This window comes from Branchiostoma floridae, chromosome 7 (genome assembly GCF_000003815.2).
Source record: "Branchiostoma floridae strain S238N-H82 chromosome 7, Bfl_VNyyK, whole genome shotgun sequence".
Lineage (NCBI taxonomy): Eukaryota > Metazoa > Chordata > Leptocardii > Amphioxiformes > Branchiostomatidae > Branchiostoma > Branchiostoma floridae.
In genome coordinates this window covers 16500119-16510634 of record NC_049985.1, presented here as the reverse complement: position 1 = coordinate 16510634, position 10516 = coordinate 16500119, and the positions used below count along the sequence as shown (strand labels likewise).

Sequence of the window (10516 nt, the reverse complement as noted above, 5' to 3'; positions counted from 1 at the left end):
CATCCCAAGTGTGCCGGGCCGGAACTTGAACCCTTAGCTACATCGCGGTTTCAACTCACCACCCTACCAGGTGCCGTGACAGGCGGTCTTTGCAATCAGTAGCTAGCGGTTGCGCCTAAACAGGGCGCGTATACTCAAGAATATCTCCAAAAGCATGTATCCGATTAGACTGCGGTTTTCATCCTTCGATTCCTTGCTAAGCATCCTTTCTAACCATACCAAGTGTGCCGGACCGGAACTTGAACCCTTAGCTACAATCGCGGTATTAACTCACCATCTTACTAGGTGCCGTGACAGTCGGTCTTTGCAAACAGTAGCTAGCGGTTGCGCCTAAACAGGGCGCGTATACTCAAGAATATCTCCAGAAGGATGTATCCGATTGGACTGCGGTTTTCATCCTTCGATTTCTTGCTAAGCAACCTTTCTAACCATACCAAGTGTGCCGGAACGGAACTTGAACCCTAAGCTACAATCGCGGTATTAACTCACCACCCTACCAGGTGCCGCGACAGACGGACTTTGCAAAAAGTAGCTAGCAGTTGCGCTTAAACAGGGCGCGTATACTCAAGAATATCTCCAGAAGGATGTATCCGATTGGACTGCGGTTTTCATCCTTCGATTTCTTGCTAAGCTACTTTTTTTAACCATCCCAAGTGTGCCGGGCCGGAACTTGAACCCTTAGCTACAATCGCGGTTTCAACTCACCACCCTACCAGGTGCCGTGACAGGCGGTCTTTGAAAAAAGTAGGTATCGGATGCGCCTAAACAGGGCCCTTATACTCAATAATATCTCCAGAAGCATGTATCCGATTGATTTGCGGTTTGCACCCGTCGATTCCTTACTAAGCAAGCTTTTGAATGAGGCCAAGGTTGTCGGGCCGGAACTTGAACTGTAAGCTACAATCTCAGTCTTAAGTCATCCCCCTACCAAGTGCCGCGACAGGCGGTGTTTCAAAAAGTAGCTAGCGGTTGCGCCTATACAGGGCGCGTATACTCAAGAATATCTCCAGTAGAATGTATCCGATTGGACTGCGGTTTTCATCCCTCGATTCCTTGCTAAGCAACCTTTCTAACCATACCAAGTGTGCCGGACCGGAACTTGAACCCTAAGCTACAATCGCAGTATTAACTCACCACCCTACCAGGTGCCGTGACAGGCGGTCTTTGTAAAAAGTAGCTAGCGGTTGCGCCTAAACAGGGTGCGTATCCTCAAGAATATCTCCAGAAGGATATATCCGATTGGACTGCGGTTTTCATCCTTCGATTCCTTGCTAAGCAACCTTTCTAACCATACCAAGTGTGCCGGGCCGGAACTTGAACCCTTAGCTACAATCGCGGTATTAACTCACCACCCTACCAGGTGCCGTGACAGACGGACTTTGCAAAACATAGCTAGCAGTTGCGCCTAAACAGGGCGCGTATACTCAAGAATATCTCCAGAAGGATGTATCCGATTGGACTGCGGTTTTCATCCTTCGTTTTCTTGCTAAGCTACCTTTTTAACCATCCCAAGTGTGCCGGGCCGGAACTTGAACCCTTAGCTACAATCGCGGTTTCAACTCACCACCCTACCAGGTGCCGTAACAGGCGGTCTTTGAAAAAAGTAGCGATCGGTTGCGCCTAAACAGGGCGCGTATACTCGAAAATATCTCCAGAAGCATATATCCGATTGATTTGCGGTTTGCACCCGTCGATTCCTTGCTAAGCAACCTTTTGAATGAGACCAAGGTTGTCGGGCCGGAACTTGAACTGTAAGCTACAATCTCAGTCTTAAGTCTTCCCCCTACCAAGTGCCGCGACAGGCGGTGTTTCAAAAAGTAGCTCGCGGTTGCGCCTAAACAGAGCGCCTATACTCAAGAATAACTCGAGAAGGATGTATCCGATTGATTTGCGGTTTCGATTCCTTACTAAGCAAGCTTTTGAATGAGACCAAGGTTGTCGGGCCGGAACTTACAAAAATCTGCAAAATATGTGAAAATGAGCTTAAGTTTGCCTGTGAGCAAAAGTGCGCCTGCTCATTATCCCAGAATAAACACTTTGAAATGACCCTCAGCGGAGGTCACCGTACTGCAGCCGACACACGGAAGTAGCAGGAATAGGATTCGTGCGCGAAATTCTTCTCAGCCAAGACACAAACATCGTAACCCAAGTTATTATACAGCCTCCAAACTAACAGTTTCCGACTAGCTGACGCGCACAGAAAAAATTCTATGGCTTTTCAAGAACTATTTTGTGCCCGACCTACTTTTGTCCACGGGGGTCGCCCATAAATACTGTGTTATACGACCATATACGAAGGCCCAAACATGCTTTGTGACCCAAAATATCCCTGTTTGTTAGGGCGCGGTTACATAGGTTGGCGATTGATATAGGATTTTCAAGCAGGCTGTGAGAGAACCAACCACCGATATGGATTTTAAACAGTATTTCTTGTACCAAAACAGTTGAACTTTGCAAGAGATGTACAAGATTGTCTTCCAAAATGCCTGACGAAGTTAACGATCGTACGACAGGCCTATGTGACCGCGCCCTTACCCCATACCATTAGCGATGATCACTAGTGAGCCTAATTAGCGATGATCACTAACTGCCTGCATCAAAGTTGGATTGTACAAAGCTAGTGGATATAAAACTACATACCTTTGCCAAATAAACCAGGTTTGTTATGTAGAAAGATGTCTGTAGACATAACGATTTTATTTCATATGTGCTTTGATAAAGTCACACGAACTATTATCAACTAGAGTTTGGCGACCTAATACCTCCATGAAATATTAAGAGCTTGTGAAAATTTCGTACAAATTAACTACACCCTACCAGTGACTTTCGGTCAAGGGTAGCGGTTAGGCCAAGAGCGCAAACGATCAGGTATATCTCGCGAACAAAACACCCGATTAAAAAGCGGTTTTCATTTTTAAACAAGGCACTAAGAGACCTTTGTAATGATATGAAGTTTGCTGGGCCGGAACTTGAACCATTAGCTTAAAATGCAGAAAAAAAGGAATAACTACACCCTATTACCACTGACTTTCGGTAAAGGGTAGCGGTAAGGCCAATAGCGCAAACGATCAGGAATATCTCGCGAACAAAACATCCGATTAAATAGCGGTTTTCATCTTTTAACCCTTAGTCAAGACTCAAGTAGAGATTTCGATACAAACTGACTGTCTTATTAACTTATATCCCTCCATTTGGATGATTGTCATTGGTCCGGTCTTTTCACGGGCGGACCAAATACGGTCTGCTCTTGAATTTCGCAGTAAAGTTCCACAATTACTTCTGAAACATCTTGAATCGCAATGTCAAGATTCACTTAGAAATTTTGAATTAATAAATCAATAAGGCTGATTGCCATAATCCATCCAGTCGGAAGATTCTGCGTGTGTTTGGATTTTCACCAAATATTTTAGAAGACCTAGGGTCGCGAGGCTTTTCATCAGACATCACCTGCGCCATGTTGGATTACAGCGTACGTCTGCAAAACACACGAAGATGCCAGTGCTTAATTCAATTACCCGCCAACATGGTCGTCGGAGGATTCAAATTATAATTAGTATGACGTCAATGAAAAGCCTGTAAAATCTGACTGGAATATAGGGGCGAAGTTGAAAATGTTTGCCAATGGTGTAACATGATGTGTGTAATCTTTAGGGGGTATACCAGTACAATAATTATCTAATACAGCGTCCGATGTAAATTCCTAACTACAGATAACGTTAGTAGAGGAAACCACCCACCTGACATATCCGTTTATAACTCCAGGCGGCCAGTGCGGTACCCTGTGAAGATGATTCTTGTTCAAATTTCCATTGAAATGACAAAAATAAGTTCACAACAGGTGCCGCCATGATCCTCGACTGCAGGTAGTATCCGATTGAGCAAATGCTATCCGTATGCTATGCTTTACTTCGCGAAGTCGTCACTCGTCAGTGTGTTTTTATCGGTCCACCATCTTGGATGTCCTAGTCTCGTACTCAGCTCAGGACTGCGTGATACTTTTGTGATACTATAAACTGGACAAGAGTGAAGAGAGGAGATAAAATTGGTGGGTTTAAATTCCTCAATGATTATAGTTTATACGTTTCGTTAGCAAGCAGAAAACAAGGAGCAAAAGCTCATTGGAGAAAAGGAGTCTAAACCTACTGTATGGTGGAGCTTTGGGTGGAGGGACATCTAATCATGTGCGCATTTCGCTAGCCTCTACCAGGCTTCGTGGTCTGGTGGTCTAATTGTAGAAATTGGTCAAATAGAGTAAATAGAGTGGTTTGGAGAATGTCCCTACTCGGCCGCTGACTCCCCTAGCGTACTGTATTTACTCTATTTGACCAATTTCTACAATTAGACCACCAAACCACGAAGCCTGGTAGAGGCTAGCATTTCGCCCCTGCGGAATGTTGTTGTTTTGGAATTCCCGCGCAACCTCGTTTTCAATCATGACCTCCGATGAGGTCATCCAAACCCAAAATGGCGGTTTGACATCAGGAATTCTGTCGTCTGTCCTTGTTTTTGGCATTTTCGCCGTAAGATATCCACAATACCGGCATATTTCCACTACCGGAGGATTTAACAGTCGACAAAGGACCTTTTGGGGAAATTCTGAGCCGGACATGGTTTGGTACCTTGCTATAAATGCCGGAATATCAGCGGAAAAGCCACCGGCGCCAGGCCCCAGCTTGCTCGGACGTCCACAGCTGTGCATCGTTATCTGTCAGAGCTGAGGTGTTTTCAGACGATAGGTTTGCTCAGGGGACAGTTCTGCTCTTTGCCACGATGGGCTGATACGTAGAAGCAACGTCGCCATTTTAGTTCTGTAGGATAACAGTCGGGAAAGCGACTCTGTAGTGTTTCCAGCATAGATTTGTTCTTTGTCGCTCGCTTACAGTAACCCGGAAGAAAGGTAGCGGAGTTAGATATCATAAATTAACAATGATAACGTTGCCATTGCTTATTTCCTGTGGATAAACTTGTCAAAAAGAAAGCATATCTTTTTGGTGAGAAAATAAAGGAAGACTAGGACAACACAACAACACGCCACAGCAGATAAACACAACAGCTAAAGATAAACAAAACAAGTGGTTGTAAAGATGGCTCTGTTTCTGGGGTTAACTGTGGCCCAGGGGAGTGAATCTCAGTACAGCCATAGCAACCTGAACGGATCCCTGCTGAACCCAGATAACATCAACGATGTAAGTACAGTCATTGTTTGCAGTAGTAGAATACTAGCGTTACATACTGTAAAATTGAAATGTTTGCACTGGTTTTATTTTCATGCACAGTGATTTTATTTTCATCACTCAAAGTTTCACCACGAATTTATCACATTGTCACACATTGCCTGCCTCTCAAGCTTGATGGAGAGAATATCTAACTTGCCAGTGTAGATGTGTAGATGGCCTGACTAAAATCACACCCCTATTGGCCAGCCCTACAATCGCCGCCTCCCTACTAAAGTAGGTCATAAACCCCAACCAGCGAGAGATTGTTTAAACACAGGCAGAGTGTAGAGTCTAGACCGTCCCTATCTTGCCTCAGGACCACACACACACACACACACACACACACACACACACACACACACACACATGCGCATGCACTCAGATTCAGAGGTACTGACCCCAAAAGAATAGTCAGCGAATCCTCCCTTGACAACAATATTGTCGACATCATCATCATAATGTTATTTTGACTGTTATCGACAGTCTCTGTTTTTTACTTTGAAATCTTCTCAAAATTGCAGGAAATGTCATTCCAGAGGATTGAATTTTCTGCCTAGACCCTCTTAAATAGCTTGCTCTTGCAGAGCTCATCTGGCACCTTTTGTGCTCTCAGGTCCCAAAATTCTAATAGAACCCTCCCTCCATCTCCAAACAAAATCCTTGCTATGGACATATCCATTTACTCATGCACACATGTACCTGTCACCAATGAAATGTCTATTACCATTCAGTATCATAACTGCACAACCTTTTCTTCTGACTGTGTTGCCCAGGACTTGAGGAAGGTGAACTCTAACATCATCTGGCTCTTGGCTGCAGCTGTGCTGGCTTGTGGCTGGGTCCTGTACCTCACCTACTACAACTCTCGGGTTCTGGGATTCATTCTCACACGTATACTCAACAGATTTGTCAAGAACTGCCACATAAATGTTGGTAAGTACAAGTGATTGTAGTCTCCAATATATATATAGCTTGTACCTTAAAGTTAAACATTCAAGTTTTAGGTACAGGTACATCCACTGGTACAGGTCCAGACCTGTCCTAGCCTTGGTACCAACCAATTTCTGCAGAGGTTCCTAGTACTTGCTGGGCAATCAATAAAAAAAAGTAGGGAAGTAAGTGCAAGTAGCCCCTATAGAAAGCTGTACAAAGGCAACACCTGTCCCTGTAGCCTGAGTATCATCCGTATTCTACCGGGGCTCCTTACACTCGCTACCCCGGTAGAAATAGGATGGTACCCAGGCTACTGTCCCTGTGCCTATAGAATGATTTTCAATTATCTGTGAGTCAAAGATGTGCCCAACTGTCTTTTAGTGGTAAATTGTTATGTGTTAATGTTTGGGTCACAACACCAGCAATTGCTGCCAGCCTGAGATCCACATGTACTTAGTACTGTATTGTTTACAATCTGAAAAAAAGAAAGAAATAATCTATTTCTATGCCTTTGTAAAGCATATTCTGTATGTAAAGCATCCAATAGTACATAGAAATGGTGTATTGTGTGTTGCTGTATTTTTAATATAAAGTATATATTTCTTCCTCTTAGGTTCGTTCAGTGTGTCAGTGCTGTCAGGAAAGGTTATGTTCCGTGATGTGCACTACATTGATTATGATAGATCTATCAGGTAAGATTCACTGTCCTCAACTTTGAAATATAAACCTGCAAATTCTGATATAGAGTCATTTTTATTAACAACTAGTACTGCCCTGCGAATTGGGATTTGTATTGTTGAATTACAAATACATCACAACTTACTTTATCATGCTATGTTTTGCAATATCATGTATAAATTCTAACTTCACAAATGGTCTTTGATTCAGTGGATGTAATTTTGATGTCTACTATAATTGAATACAGGTGTATTAGTGGGGGGTTGTGTAGAAAGTGACAAATGTAATTATCTACCAGCTTGGTAGTGTGTCATAACTAATGTTTGTTTCTTTCCTATTTAAGAGTACAAGATGGTGTAGCAATCTTTCGCTGGTGGAGACCATACATTCCAAGAGAGTCAAAGTATGGTAGGTGTCATACATGTATTACATATTGTATAATAAGAGATACTGCTTTTATGAAAGTCTTAATACCAGGTGTTAGGCAAGACAATTAGGTGTATCTACAAATGTAGATTATCTACTGATGTATCATAAATTTATCCATTTAGTTTATCCCTGACTGTAACATTGTACACATGATATGGTTGTGTTAACCGGCTAAGTCAGATATAAATCATAACACACTTCTGACATTACAAAGTGAAATAATACAGCCATTGACAATGGTTAAAGTCAAATGATCAATGCATATGTTTCATGTCATGTAATTGTTTTTCCTTATAATTATAGACCCAACTCCAATGGACACTCGGCTGAACCTATACCTGAATGGGTTTGAGTATCACATCTACAACCGGTCGGACATTTACGGAAAACTGGAGAAGGCCTTTGGACTGGACCAGACCATGGGGTTTGAATACGACCCACCTGATGATGGCAAACAAGGAGACAGAGGGTATGGTTAAGTCATTTGGTTACTTCAGCTACTTGCATGCTCTTTGTGGGGACTAAACTGTTTCAGTCCAGCAATGCATGTAATCTTATGGGGAAGTGAAGGGGAAAGGGTGACTTTCATTATTTCTGGAATCAAATCTTCCAATCATAAAATTTCACCTCAATATCAAATACTAACCTGTTCTGTTAATTCTCTGGTTTAAACGCTGTTGTTTTATTCACCTTCCACCGTGGGGGCTGGGTGCACAAGCCAACTGTGGCATCCCTTCTCCTGTAAATCTTGAAATAATCATGTTCACTTAGTGTTTCTGTTTTTTTAAGTCAGCCCTCTTCAACTTGAAATCATTACAGATTTTCTGTCATTAAAACATTCTGTCAGTGTTTCTACCTTTAATCTTATACACCTAACATGAAATTAAGTACCCATGAACTAATGATTAAATAAATTTACAATATTACTTAATATATAAAATCAAGATAAATTTCACGAGCACAAATGGTGTGTAAATAATAATAAATGACATAAAGAGACATTCATGTCCACACATGCATGTAAGATTAACTGAACATACATATTTTAATGTAACTCATGTATTGGAAAACCTTAGGAAGACCTTTAACATTTAGTTCATCAATCCAGTTTTTAACTCTCAGACAGGGAGAGTTACTGCATTTGGTACAAGTCTATCTAATAGTTATCCATTTGATTTTTTTTCTACAGCTCAGAGACTCCAGAGAATACAGAAGAAGAGCCAGAGAAAGAACCCATATGGCGAGACCTCATCCCATTTATTAAAGCAGACATCTATACAGTAAGTGCAGCAGCTCATATCCTTATGTCAATTTCCAAGAACTTGCTTTCCTGTCCACAATCCTGCCCTACTCTATTAGTCTCACAGTGCATCAGGTGCTGTACAACATAGTTTTGAATGTTAATAACCATTGGCTTCATTTAACAGATGGTAGTGTTAGGAAAAGCCAAGGGTTTAAGCAGATTTATGTTTGATGTTTGATGTGCTTTCCCATGTCACGTTGTCTTCTGCTACTAGAGTAGCAGAGAGTATGAGAGTTGATCACACATTTTACATTTACTCTAGGTGTTTGTGTGTGTATGTGTGTGATTTTCAGCTGAAAATGCAGATTCCGAAACAAGGAGGACTAAAGCACAAATTTTATAGTCTCAAATCTATTTTCCTTTTCTCTGATTCGCATAGGGATACATGTACATTGTATCTTTTTAATGATCAACAAGTCCAGTAGAATTACAAAACCAGCAGTTTGAAAAACCTATTTCTACTTGTAACAATGAAGATAATTAATACATGTGTACCTAAGAAGTCTATGCATTTACATTTTCGTATAATATACCTAAACACCCTAGCTGTCTCTTAATTAAATAAAATGCATTTTTCTACTAGAGTCCATTCCAAGACACCATGAGGGTTTTTAGGCGATATTTATAATTAGTCTGAATTATTTTGAACAAAAGAATATCTGAGCCACAATGATTAAATTATTTTTGAAAAATTGACTAAGAAAATACTCATTTATTTGAATTTCTTTGAATATTTTAGAAACATTTTGAAAGTAACTGTACAAAAATACCTTTATTTAGAATAATTGTGAAACCTCTCTGTGATTATTTCACATTTACAAATATTTACAAAAAATGGTAAACCTGGCCAAATGGTAAAATTAGTTTATTGCCCCCATAAAAGTAAGCCCAATTGTTGCATCTGTATATTTTTAGATCTCACTGCTGGGCACTGGTGGATCCTTTGTGGTGGGCCATTGTTGCATGGCACCCAACCATACTTTGCAAGGATGTGTGAATTGCTATCTTCCCAGCCCACTGAACCATTTACAAAAAATGGTAGAAAATGGTAAATAATGGTAGAATGCTGTTATCATTATTTAGAAACCATTAGAAGTATCCAATTCCACACCATGAATATTTCCAAAGTTTTACAGGACCAGGGAAATATTTATAAAGTTGAAACAGTGTTGAAAATATTTCTGAAGTATCAAATGTCCTAGACATATAATTACAAAACTTTAAAATCAATTCTAAACAATGGCAACAAACATCCGCATGGTGTCTTGGAATGGACTCTACTTAGTCCACATGTAGCACACATACATTGTACAATTTTAGCATGACCAGTTGTACACGAAGCAAACAGTAGTACACTTGATTTAAATCTACTTAAGAATCTTTGAAAATGTCAACAACTGGTTAATAATGGAAGCTAGTATTGTGGTGGAAGACCTACCGGCAGGTAACGGTCAGGATCGCCACCACGGCGTCCCCACTCGTTTGCCTCCTGGTCAGCTGCAGTGTCCTCTACACCGCGGCCACTAACATCGCTCTGCCACATCTCCCTTGCATTGCTGCGGGAAAAAGGATTTTTTTGTTAGGAGTTGATTTGGGGACTCAGATCAACCAAGGGCATAATGTTGGACATACATAATATCAGAGGTTAATTCTAGACAAAAAATGCAAGAGGGAGCACTGCGATGGAGTGGAGTGACCAAGCAGGGGCAATGGGTTGGAAGCTGGTGTTCCTACTTCCAGGGTGTTGCCGAATTCCTAATCACCACAGACGACCACAAGGTTGGACAAGGACCTTGTGCAACACTCTGCAATTGTCTGATATGCAATCATGAATTTAAAAAATGCAGCAAGTCTTACATAATTGCCAGTCTTTTGAGGTTTTTCCGCCTAAATGCTCTGTTCGAGTAGCGGACTCGCTGCCTGCCGTCTGGCGTTTCTTTGGGAATAGTCTTTTTTT

At 41.4% G+C, this 10516-nt stretch overlaps 1 protein-coding gene and 1 long non-coding RNA gene across 2 annotated transcripts in view; one reads left to right on the top strand and one right to left on the bottom strand.

Annotated features, from left to right (window-relative positions):
- Positions 1-3901: 3901 nt before the first annotated feature.
- Positions 3902-4187, bottom strand: LOC118419041. The gene is made up of 2 exons (XR_004831583.1): positions 4144-4187; positions 3902-4013 (listed from the first exon to the last, which is right to left on the bottom strand). It is a non-coding gene; the product is annotated as an uncharacterized LOC118419041 (long non-coding RNA).
- Positions 4188-4994: 807 nt separating this feature from the next.
- Positions 4995-10516, top strand: part of LOC118420084 (transmembrane protein KIAA1109-like) — an 81070-nt gene continuing 75548 nt past the window's right edge. Inside the window, exons 1-6 of the mRNA XM_035826788.1 lie at positions 4995-5186; positions 5990-6149; positions 6763-6841; positions 7171-7235; positions 7560-7725; positions 8446-8536. Of these exons, the coding sequence (XP_035682681.1) occupies positions 5085-5186; positions 5990-6149; positions 6763-6841; positions 7171-7235; positions 7560-7725; positions 8446-8536 (663 nt within the window). The 5' untranslated portion in view covers positions 4995-5084. The remainder of the gene's footprint in view (positions 5187-5989; positions 6150-6762; positions 6842-7170; positions 7236-7559; positions 7726-8445; positions 8537-10516) is intronic.